General features: G+C 33.5%; 1 protein-coding gene across 1 annotated transcript in view; it reads right to left on the reverse strand.

Annotated features, from left to right (window-relative positions):
- The window catches only part of LOC136039767 (teneurin-a-like), a gene marked incomplete in the record, with an annotated part of 538,588 nt that overhangs the window by 37,898 nt on the left and 480,847 nt on the right, over nt 1-19,843 (reverse strand). The window contains 5 exon segments of the mRNA XM_065723631.1: nt 1,442-2,074; nt 5,593-5,741; nt 7,873-8,008; nt 10,356-10,503; nt 18,855-19,110. Coding sequence (XP_065579703.1) covers nt 1,442-2,074; nt 5,593-5,741; nt 7,873-8,008; nt 10,356-10,503; nt 18,855-19,110 — 1,322 coding nt within the window.

The following is a 19,843-nucleotide window of genomic DNA, read 5'->3' on the forward strand; positions in this document are numbered from 1 at the left end:
GTTTTTTTTTTTTTTTTTTTTTTTTCAAGGGCAATCGCATCAAATAATTAGTCGTAATTTACTAAAAGAGAGCACTTTTTCTGTATAGAGGGAGATTTGAGTGGATGGTAGCCCACCTCATATTTGGGGTAGCCCTGGATATGGAATAGCATTAAAACCAGCATAAATTAAATATATTAAAACAAATTTCTTTCAAATAGAATTAAAGAGCAATATCCAAACCTAAAATTAATATGAATTATTCAATATAAAAGAGGGCTTCCCCCTTCTAGCTTTCCTTCTTTTTGCGCTAAAATTTCGTCCTTTCGTTTGCAAGACCTTAAGACCGACTGCTCAGATACAACGGCAATTGAAATGGAATAAAAGGTATTTTTGTAATGCCTTAAGAATGACGAGGCTTTCTGTTAGACAATAAAATTTTCATTTCAAGTATTTTAAAAGGCCTTCGCTATATTAACGCAAGGTTGTATCCATGATTTTGGGTCGAGTATTTTTTTTTTAATCAAAAAATAAAATTTACAAAACGCTGAAAAAATTTATTACATGCATTTTCATTACTTTTTTATGAGTCAGATAAGAAATTCAGTTGGGGGTTCAAACCCAGTTACCCCCACCCCTTGAATATAGCCTTGAATGAACTATTTACAATTTACAGTTAACTACATTTATTGTATCCGTAATTCTTTTGAGTAAAGCACTCTGAAACTTTTGCATAAAGTGCAGGGGGTGGGCTTGATGCAGGGGGCACAATCCATAATATATGGAATGCTTATTCTCGTTTTGAAATTTAATGTTACGTTATAGTTTCATTTGACATTTTTTTTCAGTCAATTCTGGAAAGAACAGAAATAACTATGAATGAAGACATGAAACCCAAAACAAATGTAAATCACAATATAATATGAAACCAGCCTTAAACAGACTAAAATGCTATAAATAAAAGAGGTTTTTACGCCTTTAAAGACGATAGAGGTGATTTGCGCTTTTCTGAAAACCAAATCAATATTTCAATATTTCTGTGTATGTTTCTTTTAGTCAGTTTATTTCCCAAGCATTTGAAAGAAGGAATTTCTAAAGTAAGAAAACGATGATAAAACTTTTTTTAAATAATATATTAAGAAAATTTATCGTTTGTTATAACAATTGAGCAGTATCTAATTTCTTTATTTTTTCATAGAAAAAGAACTTATATTTGGTTTTCAGTTCAGCGCAAAAAACACTCTAGCCTTTTGGGGAGTTTGAGGAGTAGCAATATCACCGTTATTTGGTAAATTTTGTTCATTTTAGGTTTAGCTTCATCGTTCATGGTACTTTTTTTTAATTTTGTGTTTAATTTCGTTTCATTTCCTTTTACGGTTCATTGCTCACAGATATGCCTCCCCCTCCTCTAAAAAAATGATTTGTTAACTTGTAAAAGCTTATACATACAACTATATCTTACCATTGTAAGTTTTCCTAAACTTGTATTTTTGTTATATATAAAGGTGTATTTAGTTCTTCCAGTCAATAAGCACTTAGTAGCAATATGATGTCCGTAACGGTTAAATATGAACAGCTCTCCGCTCTTCGGCCATTGAATAACATATTCACTATTAGGGTTAGGGTTTGGTAGAGGTGATATAAGTTGATAAAGCTTCAGGCGGTCGCTATCACCAATAAATAATGAATTATCAGGTGCAACTGTAATTGAAGTCAATTTCAGGTTACAGTCACTCGATTCAGTTAACGCAAGTGACGGCTGTATCGTAGAAATATTAGTCTCGAATAGAAACTGGTAGGTGTCACTGGAGCATTTAATTGTTGTAATTTCTCCTCTTGTGCTAACATCAAACAGTGTTGTTGCCCCATTATCAGCAGCAATAACAATACGGCCTGAAGGGGCTATAGTGAAGTCAATCACAGTGCCGATACGTTTAGGAGCCTTTCTTGTGGAAGGTGCTACACAAAAATCTGGGAGGCCAGCAACTAGATGAATTTTGTCGTTGACTAGTTTATAGATTGAACTTCGATCAGACCAATATAGAAAGTTGTCCAAGGGGTTAACAGCTAATTTGACGGGCCAATGAACTAGCATCTGAAAGAAATTTTAAAATAAATTCAATAAGCCTTAAATATAATTCTAATGGAGACAACTTTTTAGTACAGGCTTTTTTAAGCCCACAAATTGTAAAACTCGAAAATGCAAATTAGCATACAAACCCGTCTTTAAAAGCTGCTGTTAAAGTTTGTTGGTCTTTAACATCTCATCGCACAAAGGTGAGCCATCGCTTTAGGTGCAGGCACAGCAGCTGTAATATGGATTTAAAGACAACAGAAAAGAAATTACATTAAGGCTGAGAAAAACTAAAGACAAACGTATTGATTATAAAGTAATAATTAGCAACTATTATAACTAAATTGCACTTGCAGTGTTTGCACATCTTCACTTCTGATCCAGTTGTGTATTATACTTGCAATAAAGCAATGCGTAGCTCTATAGCTAAAGTCAGCTCGTCGATACCAGAGTTGGACCTCTTTGGATCAAAAGTTAGGGCAGCAGCTTGTTGCCCTGACAGATTGGAAGCTTATCTAGGTTTTAAAACGGGTATGCTGATTAATAATATCGGTCCTCAGGATGATCAACACACATACACAAATAGTATGATAGTGTCTCCATATATAGTCAGTGAGATCTTTACTTGATATATTAAATTAAAAACAAAGTAGTTTCAACTGAAAGCAAGGAGCAACATTAAAACTTAAAACGAACATAAATGCCGGGAAACCCGTCTCCCCCTCCACGGAAAAATTCTCCCTGTGGAAAGATCCTCTAGACAATTGAATTCCAATGAAAATTTACCCCAGACAATTGCCCTTAACATCTCAACATGTAAAATTGAGTCGGCAAAGAGAAAGTAAGACGAATAAATAGAATTTCGTACTGAAACTCTACAACATTCCTCCATTTTAAAATGTCACTTGAAAAGTTCACCCCCCCCCCAGAAAATTCTTCCCGTGGAAAATTCCCCCAGCAGAAAACTCACCTTTCCCCAATTGAAAAATGTGTGCATACTACCCAACAACAAATACTAAACGTAAATGATGGGCAAATTTCATAATATAAAAACGTTTCCCGGATGGCTGTGAGCGGTCGTTTTATCTCCAAAGGAATAGTTGTTGGACCATTTAACTATGTTGAATAAAATGACTATTTTAAAATTTTGTCCTGGCGAATTTGGGAGAAAAGGACCATAGGAGGGGGCTAGATACCTTCCAATCTTTTTGGTCACTTAAAAATGGCACTAGAACTTTTAATTTCCGTTACAAATGAGCTCTCTCTCAATATTTTAGGATCATTGGTTTAAGTCTATCACCCCTGGGGAAAAAAATAAAACACAAACAAATAAACACGCATCCATGATCTTTCTTCAGGCAAAAAATACATAATTACACATTTTAAAGATGGGAACTTGAAACCTCCACTATGGGGCTCTCTGATACACTGAACCTGATGATGCGATTTTCATTGAAATTACTTGATTTTTTGGGGCGTTTCCTCCCTTTTTTCAAAAAACCAGGAAAATTTTCTCAGGCTCGTTGCTTTTGATGGGTAAAACTAAACTCAATGAATCTTATGTATTTGGAATCAGCACATAAATTCAATTATTTCGATGTGTTTTCCATCCCAAAATTCCGTCTTTTAGAGTTTTGTTGTTGTTGAGCCGCGTCGCTCCTTACTTACAGTTCGCTACCAAGATCTGTTTAAAAATCGTTCCGCTAGAAATATAAGAGTGTATAGTATCTAGAATGCTTTCCATAGGAGAGCATCCGCAACATTGTACTGTGGTAACTAACTAGTTAATCAGTGGGGCCAATTTACAAAAGTCAGAGAGGGGTCAAAATTTATTTTTCAAGATCTAGGTGGGAGCATGTTTCCTGTTTTTGATTCAAATGACCTATTTTAAATGAAAATAGAAAAAAAATGAAATGTAGGCGTGTAGGAGGGGGGCTGAAAAATCTAAGAGAAAAGTACCCTTACCCCCTAATTGACGCCCGTGGAGTCAATGTTATATGTAGAAGAGAATAAGGGACACATTTTCATCTACCTTCACACACCTTCACACACACACCCTCAAAAAACCAAAAGTGTAAGTCATAAGAGCTGACATTTGTTTTTAACAGAAGGTGTTAAGGCTTCCACCATATATACAAGAAGACACTATACAGTTGTCCACTTTATTTGCTGGTTAAATTAGGGCACCAGAATTAACAAGCTCCTTCTTCAAATTTAAATATCCTTGGGTAGAATAAGCAACAAGCAGTATCTTGCAACTAGCAACAAGGACCCTGGTTCCGACGGCCTGATTTTTATGATAACTTAATCTGTACCTAGAATTTAAGAACAGTGTCACATCAATTTTCTGTCTAAACAACAAATATTGGTTTATATTACACTACTCCGGTCAACTGCAACGCAATTTGGATGCTAAAGCCTTAAATAATTTGGTATAAAAGATAATACATTTCCCCCTTGGCGATATTAAATATAATTTAGAAGTTAGATAAAAAAAAGTGCATAGGCTAATTCTTGCCCACCGCTTTCTTTTTCTTCAAAGTTCTGTCTAATATTGCGGAAGAAAATAGTTTTTTAAAAATTTACCACTATTTACTTCGACTATACTTCCACAAATGGTGATAATTATTAGCCCCCTAAATTCAATTTACAAACGTTTCATTTTGTAGTTGATTGGACTAATTTGTGTTAATTTATTTTCTTCTCTCCCTTTCTCTCTTCACCGTCTCCTCCATGAACTCTCTCTCCCTTCTTTCCTCTCTTACTCTTTTATTGCCTTAATATTTTTTTTTCTTGGTAAAAAAATAAAGCCGCAATGAAAAAAGTCCAGAGTTTTAAGGACTATGTTTCAAACCTCTAACACAGAAACTTACGGGGCTCTGCGCTGTGTTGGGCTCTGGTGCATTTGTACTGCTATAGATTATTAATAGTTTTGGTAATGGTAATAATTTCATTCCACAAATTCTGGTTTCTATTTTTCCTCATCAATTTTTACATTAATTCAAAATGAGTCAAAATGAGTCAATTCTTTATTTTTGGGCAATAAAAAAAAACAAATTCCCTTGTGCTGGTGTCACTTTGAGCCCACTAAAAATTATATATATATATATATATATATATATATATATATATATATATATATATATATATATATATATATATATATATATATATATATATATATATATATATATATATATATATATATATATATATATATATATATATATATATATATATATATATATATATATATATATATATATATATATATATATATATATATATATATATATATATATATATATATATATATATATATATATATATATATATATATATATATATATATATATATATATATATATATATATATATATATATATATATATATATATATATATATATATATATATATATATATATATATATATATATATATATATATATATATATATATATATATATATATATATAATGTATGTACATATAGGGATCTATAAGAGATATGGAGAATTGCCCCTCCATAAAGAGCTTACTTTAGGGTCAGCGCAGCTGGGTCCGAAAGCGCTTAAATCAGGGAAGTCATCATTTCCAACCACTGTCTTAATAAAGCCTTGATTATCAACTTTACGAATTGTTCGACCATCAGCAATATACAAAGCTCTTTCTCCGTCCATAACAATGCCTGAAAAGATTAAGCAATTGAAAGCAATCTTGCAAATGCTTCGGCGTTATAAAGATATGAAAATAGAAAGAACCATTGCCCTTTTAAACTGATTAATGTCTGTAGTAAACTTCTTTAACGTCCCTGATAAGGGATGGGTCAAAATTTTTAATAAAAAGATCTAGAAAAAGCTCATAGAACAAACAAATAAACCTTGAAATTTAATTAAGACCAAGAATGAATTCGTCTTATTAAGTAATAAATGAGCGCAGGGGTGTCAATTCATCAAAATGCAGAGGAAGGGGGAGGGGTCAAAACGTATTTGTTAAAATCTGGAGTGGCGGCAGTTTTTTCCAATGAGCATACAGAAAAGGTAGTGTTAAAATCTAGGAGGCAAAAATCAAAGGGGGGAGAGGAGTGGATTATTTCCCTAGCCCATTGAAGCCCCTAATTTAATTTGTCATTAATGAACACCAATTATATTTAGAGAAAAATAATTTTTAAAGTCTCAATAAAATTCCAAATCATCAAATCCAACCGTTAATGATTGGATTCATTATACAAAGAGCTAATAGGATGCCATAAAAAATGCATGAAGAAACAATGGCAAGCTAATGCCTAACTTTTCTACCTTCGGTTAATTAAATAGTTTGTGCTAACGAACTATAAGTAAGGAGCAGCTTGGCTAAATTGTAACTGACACTGCAAAAAAAAACAGAATTTTGATACCAATAGATTCAAAAAAGAGTTGTTTTTATGCTTATTCCAAATATGTAAAGTTCATTTAGTTGAGGGTGCCCATCAATAGCTGCGAGCCCGAGAAAATTTAACTGATTTTTGAAAAACGAGGGGCGAGGAACCCTAAGAAATTCAAGTGATTTTAATGAAAATCCCTCCATTAAATTCAGTATACCAGAAAACCCTACTATAGAGTTTTCACGTTCCTATATAGACAAACATGGAATTTTGCATTTTATGCGAGAAGAAAGATCATGGATGCGCATTTATTTGTTTTCTTTTATTTTCCCTAAGGGCGATCTTATCAAATCTGTGATCCTAAAGATCGGGAGAGGGCTCATTTGATCGGAAATCAAAATTGTTAGTTTATTTCTTATGTGACAAAAAGATGATGGGCAACCAGCATTCCTTTCAGTCTCCTTTTATTCCAAAAAGATAGCCTAGCTATTTTGGTTTAACATAGTTGAAAGGTCAAATATAGTTGAAAGGATGAAATGACCCCCATAGTGAACGGGGAAACGGCTGTAAGCTGTGAAATTTTCCCATTCGTCACATATAGTATTTGTTATTGGGAAACATATGGAAATATTTCGGGAGTATTTTCTAAAGGATCGGGGGGTATTTTCCATGGGATGAATTTTCCCTGGGAAGGAAAGTTTCGTGGGGAATTTTCCAAGAGAGATATTAAACAGAGGTGGAGTAAAGGCAATTTCTTGGAAGGGTTTGAAAAATGGTAATAAACAAAAAAAAACAAGTTGTCTCAAAAAGCTTAAACTTAAAACTTAATTTTGTAAATAGACAAACCAAATATAGTAGTAGTATTTCATATTTTGAATGATTGAGTAACTGAAACAACATAAACAGTAAGCATCTCATATTTGGAAATACAAGCTGTATGTCGAAATTATTCAATTTTTTCTTTTTTCGCTACTTGTCATTTCTTTTCCTTTTTTTACTACTTGTCATTTCTTTTCCTTTTTTCTTGTTTTGTAGCATGGTAAGCTGTAAAAGTCGCCAGTACATAGGCATACCATCAGCGCACATCGTTTGCAAAGATTAACTTCTAGGTACAAGAGGTAGATAAAAGATCAAACAAAGATGAAGGATGTGGTTGGTGTAACAACGCAATGCAAAAGATATCACACTCAGTACAGACATAAAAATTACATTTAAAGATGTTGACCCAACACAGCACATTAAAGTTTTGTAATATTTATGCATATAATTTTGAAAAAGTGAAAATAAAATATTCTGAAAAAGTAAATACTTTTACAAATGGTAGTTTAGGGATCTTTCTTGATGGAATATTTCATTCTTCTTCTTTATCCACTCGGCAAGGAATTTCTGAATTTTTGGTTTTGTTCTTAAATTCACTTCAAAAAAGAAAAACTTAATTTAAACGTGGACCCTATACCTTTAGGATAGGATAGAGAGGCATCTTTCGCAGCTCCACCATCACCACACTGTCGGTCATCTCGAGCGGTACAAATTTTTCCATTTCCGGCATAAACAGTCCAATATCCTCGGTCACTTCTTTGAGACGATGCAACCTAAAAAGAAGTTCAAATCGTAACTGACAAATAGCTTATTAAACAATTCCTTCTTATTGTCGTAGCTACACACTTACTACCATTAAGTATAACAACCTCCTGTAGATACGTCTGTAGGGGGCATACAACAATAACCAATTGTTGCTATCATATCATCTTTTGGTCTAATTTTACCAATTTTTACGTCGCCCAATTTGAAATTATTTTAAATTTGGCCTCAAATCCGAGTAAAAAATTTATTTCTCCCGCCGACGTTGTTGAAACAAATAAACGCTTACTATTTATGCACTGCTCAAGGCAGTATCCAGGGATAGGAAGTTTTTAACTACCCTTCCCCCTCAAAATGTTTGTCCAACTCGTCAAAACATAACTAAAATGAATATAAACAAATTTTTGATGTGTTTTTTTTTTTGTAAAACCCACCAAAAAAAGAACAAAAATCCTGTATATGACCCTGGCAGCGTTGTCATCGTATTTTAGATATTCATTCAGAGTACTTTTTTGTCTTTTGTTTTCATTTTAAAAGACAGCAGACATTTTTCATCTGCTTCTGGAAAGAACCGGACAATCTCCAGGCCCATGAGTGTGTGAATCAACTGCCAATAAGCGTCTCTGCACCAGCCTTTGAAGGAAGGAATGCACAAAACCATTCCTGGAATGTTGTTGATACTCAAGTTTGATAAACTCTTGCCACACAATGTCTTTTGATTTATCTCGCTACTCTGTCATAAATAAATTTTGATTCCCTAATTGGCTTATAGCGCAAGAACAGGCTTTCCGTAAAAATGGTAGGTACGTCTGCTTGTAGTCACAAACTTCGTTGTACATCAGTATCATAGAAGTCTCATTGACAGGTAAAGCTAGTTTGGTAAAAATTGTTCCCTTACGGGTAACAACAACAACATGAGCATAATGAATATAAGGGAATACAATGAACAAAATGAATTCAGTACAAATACTTTTTTCGGTCGACTAATCATGTGATTCACACCAGTGGGGTACTGGCTCCACTGGTGAGACATGGAAATATTTCGGTGAGTCATGGGTAGGGCGTGTAATCTTCGGCCGACTATACTTTAAAGCCTTAGTTTTAAAAACATTTTTTGTGGGAATGACGTCACGTTCAGATACATTCGAAGAGCAGAAAAGATACATGTATTGCAATTATATTATACATTGCATAAAAAGAATATTGCATTCCGACAATATTTTTCATTACCATAGTGTAAAATATTCCTAGGAGACAACCCAAAAAAGATACCAAGTTAATGGCTTTTCAAGCTTCTTTCGGGTGAATAGAACTCAATTAAATAAAAAAAATTAATATCACGAGGGGGCACAAGAATTTTAGTAATGCTTAGGTGGAACATAGCCCAAAATTGGTAGGGAACCGCTGGCCTAAGCGTACCCTGTTTTTTAATTTAGTATAACTACAGGTGAAAGATTGGATGACCGTCAAATTAATTGTGTGTGTCATTTTTCCGGTTAATACTATAAATTATTGCTGAGTATTCATTTCTAGAATATTGAATTATTTTCTAAAGTTGTCTTTCGAGTGTCAAAGCTTAGAACTACGCGGAGACACCAAAAGGAAATTTGTTTTTCAGCAAGAGTGCCAGATTATGAGATCCAATTATACAAAATAAAAGAAACTCCAATGAATTAATTTATGAAAGTGGCACCTTCATATCCTGTATCAAACCTTGTACAAAAAGAATACTAACATAGGTAAAAAATTATTTATCTCTAAATACACAGAAGAAAAAATTTACTATCTTGGAAGATCGAAATTTTTTACGACTAAAAAGGAATCCTGGGGTGGCCATGCCATAGTTTAGAACTATTTAAGACTGTTTTTTTATGCCGCGCTTTAATTTTCAGTCTTTAAATTTGTCAATTTTTCCAAGCGGCACAGAGAAAAAATTTATTTTAAGTTTCTTTCACATTTGGAGATGAAAATTTTTTTTAATTTTTTTTTTTTAATATCTTGAATTCAGGCCTTAGAAAATCCTGTAATCGGGTATCAACTTTCATACCTAAAAACGTTTTCCCCATATTTATAAATATCCAAATATCTTTCTAGGCTATTCACTTTTCAATCATCCACCTCTGATGCACTTGCAGCAACAGGATAATAAAAGATTTGGTTTTCGACTCAAATCTTGATGTAAACAGACCAAGTTGAATATAAGTACTTAAAAAGAAAAAAAACTCAGGCTTCATACAAGTAGAAAAGAATTTAGCCTGTTGGCTATTTAAAATTGATGTACAGGCTACATGTTTGAATACTGAAATAACTAATTTCCTATCCTAAAAGACAAATTAAAGTAAATAAAAATAAGCTTACCGGTTGAGTCAGGTCAACCATTGTTGGATAGTCATCTCCGTGTGGGAAATTAACTTGAAAGACCTGTCGCTTCTCCGGATCAGAAATAAAAATAGAATTTTTGAAAGGAGATACGGCTATATAGTATTGGTATGATATTAGACCAGTCCTGAAATGAAAGAAAATTCTATGCTATAAGCAAGCCAATTTTTTATTAATTCTGTTGTTAAAGTTGCCTTAAAATCATTATTGCAGTACACTGTATTTATAAAAAGAAATTTATTAAAATTATTTTTTTCAAGCATTTGTAATAATGAACTGTGAAAAAGGAGTGATTCGTGCAAACGGTAACTGAGTTTTAAAAAAAGGAGTTTTGATAATAATATATACATCAAATGTAATAAAAAAATTATGATTATTCCTAATTCTTGCGAGAAGTTGCGGGCCGAAGAATATTTGACTGGTTTTCGAAAAAGTGGGGAAACACCTCCGAACGGGTTAAGATTTTGATGAAAATTGGACCATCGACCAGCATATTAAAAAAATTTATTGCAGAGGTGTCAAGATCCTCTGTATAAAAACGTGGAATTTTCCCTTTTTTAGAAAAATAATGATGTGTCCGTTATTTTGTAGCCTGAAAGGGCAATTTTACCCAAAAGAGAGCCAAATTGCTATTGAGTGAAAATTCTGAGACAGTCAGTCAGGTTTGAATAATAAAAAAATTATGATTATTCCTAATTCTTGCGAGAAGTTGCGGGCCGAAGAATATTTGACTGGTTTTCGAAAAAGTGGGGAAACACCTCCGAACGGGTTAAGATTTTGATGAAAATTGGACCATCGACCAGCATATTAAAAAAATTTATTGCAGAGGTGTCAAGATCCTATGTATAAAAACGTGGAATTTTCCCTTTTTTAGAAAAATAATGATGTGTCCGTTATTTTGTAGCCTGAAAGGGCAATTTTACCCAAAAGAGAGGCAAATTGCTATTGAGTGAAAATTCTGAGACATTCAGTCAGGTTTGAATAATCACAAAATTTTACATTTAGCTGTCCAGTTTCAGAGGCAGTAATGCCACACCGTGGCACATTTGCTCCTAAAGAGAGATGTAGTCCATACAATTAAACGGTTAAAATATATTTTATCGAAATGACGATCTCAAGATTATGTTTTATTCTGTTCTCGATGCATTTGCACACGAATATTATGCTTGAATGTAGAAAAATAGAAGAGGAAGTAGTAGCCTCTTTCGTATTTAAGAGATCCTTGGAGCAAAGACTTCCTAATAACAAATTGTAAGTAAAGAACAGCCTCTGTCTACAGAAACCGGAACTATAATTAATAAATAACCATTGCGCACATTCATTGGGATAGCAGAGGATTTTTTTAATAAAAGCCGTGGAAATAATTAGTTTTTATTTCCGTCCTCGAAATATTTTAGTTGACTTTTAACATTGAATGTAAAAACATAGGTTAAAGGGAGGAGTAATATCTTCCTCCAAATTTAAGAGGTTAAACACGTCGTAGAAACAAATAGTATGTAAAGAGCGATCCTTGTCTATAGAGCCCCGAACTTTAAGTTTTGATTAAGACATATGCAACGACAAAATTTATTATTCATGTTGATTATAAATATGGAAAATATATTAACTTCTTTAAGGTTGCTCATCATTGCTGCCTCTCTGGGGACCTTTTTTTTTTTACTTCGCCTGCGTCTGCAGCCTGCCTCAAGGCAGGAAAAAGAGAAAGGGCTGGGCTATGGGCTCGTGACTCATTCCTGTAAAAAGTCCTGAGCATCAGAAATATCTATTGAGAACAGCCTCGGATCTGATTGCATTTTGATGACAACCCCATGTCCCCGGACACGGTTTTGACAGCCAAAATTCCTTCAAATTTGGATTCTGGAGTGTTCGTACAATATCCCAGCTGTTCAAGAAAGAACAAGTTCTAAACAAAGGAGCCAGTACAATTGTGACATTCTTGGCCAGGCTCAGACCTTGATAAGTTGATAAGTGGACATAGCATCATATTCAGTGTTCAAGAAAGAACAAGTTCTAAACGAAGGAGCCAGTACAATTGCGACATTCTTGGCCAGGCTCAGACCTTGATAAGTTGAAAAGTGGACATAGCATCATATTCAGTGGACGAAACTCAAGGAGAAACACGGAGTTGCCCTTATGATGACAAGAAAAACCAGTCCATCCCTTTTAAAGTGGGAGCCAGTTTCATCCACAATTCTTACCGCTAGGTTTGCCAGCCAGCCTGCAAAACTGTTTGTGGGGATCTGTTACGCACCCACAAACGAAGCAAGCGATTATGTGAATGAACAATTCTACAGAACCCTGCAGTCAGTTGCCAGTAGTATACTCAGACATGACATAGCCTGTTTTGTCGGTGATTCCAATGCGAAAATTGGCGATGACCGCAAATATTGACCACAGTCTATGGGTTTTCATCGCCTCGGTAATCGCAATGAAAACAGTGAGCTTCGGAACAAACTCTTCAACCCGATTGGGAAGACATATATGCAGCTGCCCAAATCAGAAAAGACTGGCAAAGTTTTGTGGATGCCCTGGGTGCCTCTGGCGGCACAGGTGGATCTAAGATCTAAGGTAAGGTCAGCATTGTTATTAGCACATGGCAAATATGCATAATTTGAGAAAAGGAAAGTAAACTCTTGATATTACCGAAAATTATGAAATGAAATTCAGTATGTACGAGATCTCTAAAGCCTATACCATATGTGGAATTTCTCAGTTTTCTTACGAATTGGACGAATATTCAGATGATTTCTGATTTAACCTCTGATCTCTTTTCATTTGCAAGAATATCTACATATTTATATACACGAGGCCTAATTGGGCTAAAATGAAATGAAAAAGAAATTGAAGAGGTAAAAAATAATATAATCTAATAATAGCAATCTAATAATTTAATGTAAAGAGACAGGTTAAAAACATTTTGGACTGAACTATAAAATTTTAAGAAATCACAAGTTGAAAGACTAAAGTAACCATTACAAGCTGTTGAATGAGTCATTGAAAGAAATAGTAATTATTTAAATGATACTATCACTACTGAAAAATCAGGGCTCACGGTTTAAATCATGTTACAGTGGCCTAGAATTTCTACTGAACCTGGTTTTTAACTGTTTGTTGTCAATGCCTAGATACGGTTGTATCTAGTAATTGTAATTATTTAAATAATACTTTCACTACTGAAAAATCAGGGCTCAATGTTTAAATCATGTTACAGTGGCCTAGAATTTCTACTGAACCTGCTTTTTAACTGTTTGTTGTCAATGCCTAGATACGGTTTTTACTAAGACAAATACACATCCATAGCAAACACGAAAATACGTATAACTAAACACAAATAAACACAAATACTTTAGCTTGGCTTTATATCCATTAGAAAGTACACTCTTGATATGAATTCAGTCAGTTTTAAATAGGAGTATGCGAATTACAATTTAGTAACAATTTTTGGTTTTTCTTCATAAGAATTGATTGACAGTTATTTTGTTGTTATTTGACAGTTATTTTTGTTGTTATTTGTTGTTATTTGTTGTTATTGACAGTTATTATTTTATTGAAAAACGAATAAAAGTGATTATCACTTTGGCAACCGAGAAGCTCACATAGCGAGAATAATTCTAATTTATGTGCTTTTGGTAGCAGTATCAATTATAAAAAGTCAATTTTCAATATAAAAAAAAATAACTTTAAAGGTATTTAGAATTCAATTTATAATTGTTCTTACAGAGAAAGAACACGCAAATGAGGAAACAACGTGTTAATAATCTGTTGATACTTATGTGCACATTTATCGTACTCTAAACGAATTTAAATAGCAGCCAGTAAAGCTTTGAACAGATTAGGGCTGAAGAAGTGTGTTTACAGCTGTGTTGGTCTCAAGCTGCTTGATGCTGCAATAGACCAGCAGCAGAGGTAGTGGTAGTGTAAGGTAGAAACTGATTGATCGTTTGTTAACATAATTAATAGTGAACGTTTCGCAGCACATCTGGACAAAAGTACTAAACAGATTAAAAGAAAAATTTTTAAACTCCTGAGCCCTTCTTAGGTCTACTTCTGAGCGTAAAGCACAATTTTCTAAGATTTTTTTTTTGAAATTTATGACCTTTTTAGGGCAGTGTCGTATTTAAGTCAGTGTTGCCATGTTAAACCAGCAAAACACATAAGGAAAATCAATTAGCTATGAATTTGATTATGCTTTTCCTTCATAAACCTAAACAATTTGTCAATTTTCAAAAACATAAACATTTTCAAAGGGAAGCCACATCTTTTTAAGCTCTTTAATGCCATATTACTTTAGCTTATTTTTTGCTGATTATTTACTCACGTCAAATACGGCACACACTACTACCAAAAACAAAAATAACCAAATTTGAATGTCTTTTTCATTAAAAACTAATTTCCTTTTTCATTATTTTTATAATATAATTGATTACGCAAGTTTCTACTTAACCCATCAAAACAGTCAGATTTATTTTAATTATTTTGGTACTTTAAGACTACCAATGCTCCCTAAGTTAAACACTTTTGTCTAATGATTTTTATAATGGTTCCCATAATCTAATATGCTTTCAATGTGAATCCTCCCCCCCTAAATCACAAATTTTTACAATCTTAATTTACTTTCCAATTTAAACAATCCGTTTTAATAATATCCTTTCATCCTCCGTTCGTGATTTTAATTCATAAAAAGCCATTTTCTATGCTGCCTTAAGACCACTATATTAAAATCCGATTTAAAATGTTTATTACTCACGTATCTAGGAACGATCACTCCTACAAGCAAAGCTTCTTGCACTTTGACATACATTAAATATAAAGAAAACTTTTTGATTTCATGAAGCCTGTTAAATCTTGGATCAGAACTAGAAAGCCATAGAGATTCCAGACAAAGCTCCTTGTTGTGTATTTCAGGCATACCATTATTAATCTTATTTAATGATCGAATTACTCAACTCATCTACATTAACAGCAGTTTAACTCATATCTATGTTTGACAATAATAGTTCATTACAGCAATGCACGAAAAACAATTTCTTGAATTCATTCAAACTATAAAAAGGTAAACTATAAAAAAAGTCACAAAGAGGGAGCAAGAGGAATCATCAATATTCAAATCTTCAAAATTCTGTTCTCTAATTTATTTATATTATTCACTCCTTTTACACTCAAAACGCAAAAATTTCAAAAATTTCATATAATTCAAAAATTTCAAATTCATGCACTAACAACCACCATTCACTCGTTCACACAGCTAAAATAGCAATCAACTCATTCCACATACTTAACTAAGAGCAAATAGCCATATTTTGGTTATCTGTGAACTATGTGAATTTTATAAAACGATCGAGGCCCTCAATATTGTGCAGCATTGATGGGTATCTCATGAATTAAGCCTTAGTTTAGTGTTAGTCATTTAATTTCCTTTGTTGCAAAATCTACTTATTGCAAGAGTCACCAGCGAAAAAGGTCGAATGTTTGAAAGTTCTGGAATGTAAAACACGTTCATATTTTATTTCATTCAATTTTCCGCTCAGATCTCAACTCATTACTCATACTTAGCTAAGAGGAAAGTTTTGGTCACTTATGATCAGATTGAATTTGATGAAACGATGGTGGCCCAATTAATGTAAACATTTCTACAACTAAATGTGCTAACAGATGGCCATCGCTAAGACTCAGTTAAGCTTTAGATTAATGTCAGTGACATAAATGTCATTTGTTACCAAACTTGCTTATTGCCATAGCCATTAGAGATAAATGTTAGATGTTTGAAGTTGTAGGGTATAAAATATGTTTCAGAATTTTTCTTATTTATGTTTTTTTTTTTTTGCCATTATCAATTAATTGAATTCAAATATTCTCTGAACAATTTGATCTATATGAGTTTGACGAAACAATCCTGGCCCATTGAGTATAAACATATCCCCACCAAGATATGGTGATAGACAACTATCAGTGTCTTTAAGTTTTAAAGATATAAATCAATTTCAATCTGCTAGATTTGTTCGATTTAGCTCTAAATCGGCATTGTTTTACGAGTAAAACAATGCCAATTTTTCCTATGAGCAAAATCTTTGAAATTAGGCAATGGTTGAACTTAAGCAACTTAAGATAATACAAATGCCCAAACAAGAAACAACGAGGGTAAAAAAAAACTTTTTAAAAAAGTGGCCGCTTATTTAAGAAAAAACCATTTACAATAAAACAGCCTCGTTCCCGTTACTCTCAGGACTCTCGGGTTCGTGTCATGTTTTACAAAGATTAAATTAAAAAACACTAGTTTTTTAAACTGAAAGTAAGGAGCGATATTAAAACTTAAAACGAACAGAAATTACTCCGTATATGAAATGGGTTGTCCCCTCCGCAATCCCTCGCTCTTTACGCTAAAGTTTTTAACTGTTTTAAAAAGTAGAATTGTGGCAAAGAGTCAAACTTTAGCGTAAAGACCGAGGGATTGCGGAGGGGACAACCCATTTCATATACGGAGTAATTTCTGTTCGTTTTAAGTTTTAATATTGCTCCTTACTTTCAGTTTAAAAAACTAGTTTTTTTTTATTTAATTTCTGAACTTTTTTGAATTAATTCATTTTTGATTTTGGCTCTCCGCACATAAATTATTAAAATGAAATTTGCATATTAATTCTTTTTTTGGCTAAATGGCTTTCTCTTAGTTTTGATCAGACGATTTTGAGAAATAAGGGGTGGGGAAGGAGGCTTAGTTGCCCTCCAATTTTTCGGTTACTTAAAAAGGCAACTAGAACTTTTAATTTTTAACGAACGTTTTTATTAGTAAAAAATATACGTAACTTAAGAATTAACTAACGCAACAAACTTTTATATTCTTATATTTTTTATTATGTATATGAGGGGGTTTGTCCCCTCGTTAATACCTCGCTCTTTACATTAATCTTAAGTTTTGTCCCAATTCTTTAAGAATGACCCCTGAATCAGAAAGGCCGTAGAATAAATAGTTGAAATTACTAAAAATACTTTAGCATAAAGAGCTATGTATTTAATTCCTCCTAAATACCTCGCTCTTTATGCTAAAGTATATTTAGAACCCCTCATATGCGCAATAATCTCTGTTTGTTTTAAGTTTTAATGCTACTGCTTACTTTCAGTTGAAAAAACTTTTCATGTTTATTTTTTCATTGTTTTTTTTATAGTAATGCTAGACAATCCCGCGCCCTTTTCATTGAATTTCTCTTCCCCCATGACATATTCTTCCAAGGGAAGATCCTCCCACATAGTCCCCTCCCCTCAACCCCACCCCAAAACCAAAAAAAAATCCCCTGAAAACGTCTGCACACTTCCCAATAACCATTACTGTATGTAAAGACTGGACAAAGTTTGTAGCTTGTAGCCCCTCCCCCAGGGACTGTGGGGGAGTGAGTCATTCCAAAGACATATTTATTATGGTTTTCGACTATGCAAAACAAAATGGCTATCTCAAAATTTTGGATCCGTTGACTTTGGGAAAAAATGAGCGTGGGAAGGGGCTTTGGTGCCCTCCAATTTTTTCGGTTACTTAAAAAATAAACTAGAACTTTTCATTTCCGTTAGAATGAGCCCTCTTGCAAGATTCTAGGACCACTTGGTCGATACGATGACCCCTGGGAAAAAAACAACAACAAAAAAACAAATAAACACGCACCCGTGATGTCTTCTGGCAAAAAAATACGAAATTCCACATTTTTGTAGATAGGAGCTTGAAACTTTTGCTATAGGGTTCTCTGATACGGTGAATGCGATGATGTGATTTTCGTTAAGATTCTTTGACTTTTAGGGGGTGTTTCCCCCTATTTTCCAAAATAAGGCAAATTTTCTCAGGCTCGTAACTTTTGATGACATAGATTAAATTTGATTAAACTTATATATTTAGAATCAGCAATTCGATTACATTGATGTATCTTTTAGCATTAAAATTCCGTTTTTTAGAGTTTCGTTTACTATTGAGCCGGGTCGCTCCTTACTACAGTTTGTTACCACGAACTGTTTGACAACCTGAAGCGAATATTTCTCACAATCAAACAGTTCGAGCGGGACGTTGAGGAGGGGACAGCCTTTTCCATCTATGTAATAATTTCTGTTTGTTTTAAATTTTGCTCCTTACTGCTTACTCCTTATGTTGCTCCTTACTTTAAGTTAAAAAACTTGTTTTTTTCTTATTTAATGCAGTTAGATGCAGTTACTTTTGTTTCTCACAAGAGAGTATGCGTTACATGTGTTTACTCTTTTCTTGAAATCAGCCGGCTATTAAAACTTCTGCTTCGCCGTCTTGCTCCTGTATTTAGATATCTTACCCCACGATTCAACTATGAGCATTTTTATTTGTTTGCCACGCTAATTTATACTTTAAACTTTAATGCTTCACGCTTCAGTCCTCTCTTGACGATTAATACTTCATAACATTAGCCTAAGAAGCCCATAAGTTTTGAGATTTGTCATGTATTCTCGCCAATAGCCAAACAATTGTTGACTTACCCAAGCTTAACCACTGTAATCAATTTTCCGTCTGGAGTCAACTTTCTAATATAATTAAAATCTGCTATGTAAATGGAGCCATCAGGACCTACAGCAAGGCTAGACAAAGCTTGAAATTGAGATTTGAGAGGATCAAGTACTCTTCCACATTCTGTGCAGTCAACAGATCTTTGTAGTCCTATGCCGGCGATTGTTTTCATCAGACGAGGATAGTCAGTGAAATAGACAGAAATTCCATCACCCTTTTGAAGGATACCTAAAATACAGTACGCTGTTAGTTTGTCTTTGATTTGAAAATACAGAATTTTCGAAATTAGTGGAGAGTTAGATTTCCGCTTCCATCAAGTAAAACTAACCTTTACACGCGAAGAGCTGCCACATGGGTGCCACCCTAAAACATGTGAATTTGTTGGTTTGTTTTTGGGTTGAAAAAGAATCAATTTTTTAAATAGTAAAGAGCGAGATGGAACATCAACCAAGTAAAAAAATAACCTACATAAATGTATAGCTGTCAAAAGCAAGGTACTAAAGGTACAAGGTACAAGGTACAAGGTACTTCAGTTCTCGCTGCCTATTAGCGTAAGTTTACTAATGCCCATGTTTGCCCAACCACTAAATTTTGAAAATTACTTTTTTCAGAGTTTTGATTGAAAAATCTTGTTTACTGTTTTAACAAAAATCGAAAAAATATGTCCTTTTCCCCTATTTTTTTTTAATACATTTGTCCCCTCCCTACCTCTTCGTGAATTGACCTCATTGTGTGTTTGTGACATGCATATGCTTCTATTCATGTATATATGTAAGTGTGGTCACACAAATACCAATTAATATTTGGAAAAAGTGTTGACGTAGTTTTCATTACGAGTTTGGATGTGTGTAGTTGTATATATACTTGAATGTCTCTAGGCAATTACTCTCCGGGAAACAGGGAATGAGCTTACTCCTCATTAAAACAAAAGCATACATTAGGTAAGAAGTTGGACAAAATT

Source organism: Artemia franciscana, chromosome 20 (assembly GCF_032884065.1).
Source record: "Artemia franciscana chromosome 20, ASM3288406v1, whole genome shotgun sequence".
Lineage (NCBI taxonomy): Eukaryota > Metazoa > Arthropoda > Branchiopoda > Anostraca > Artemiidae > Artemia > Artemia franciscana.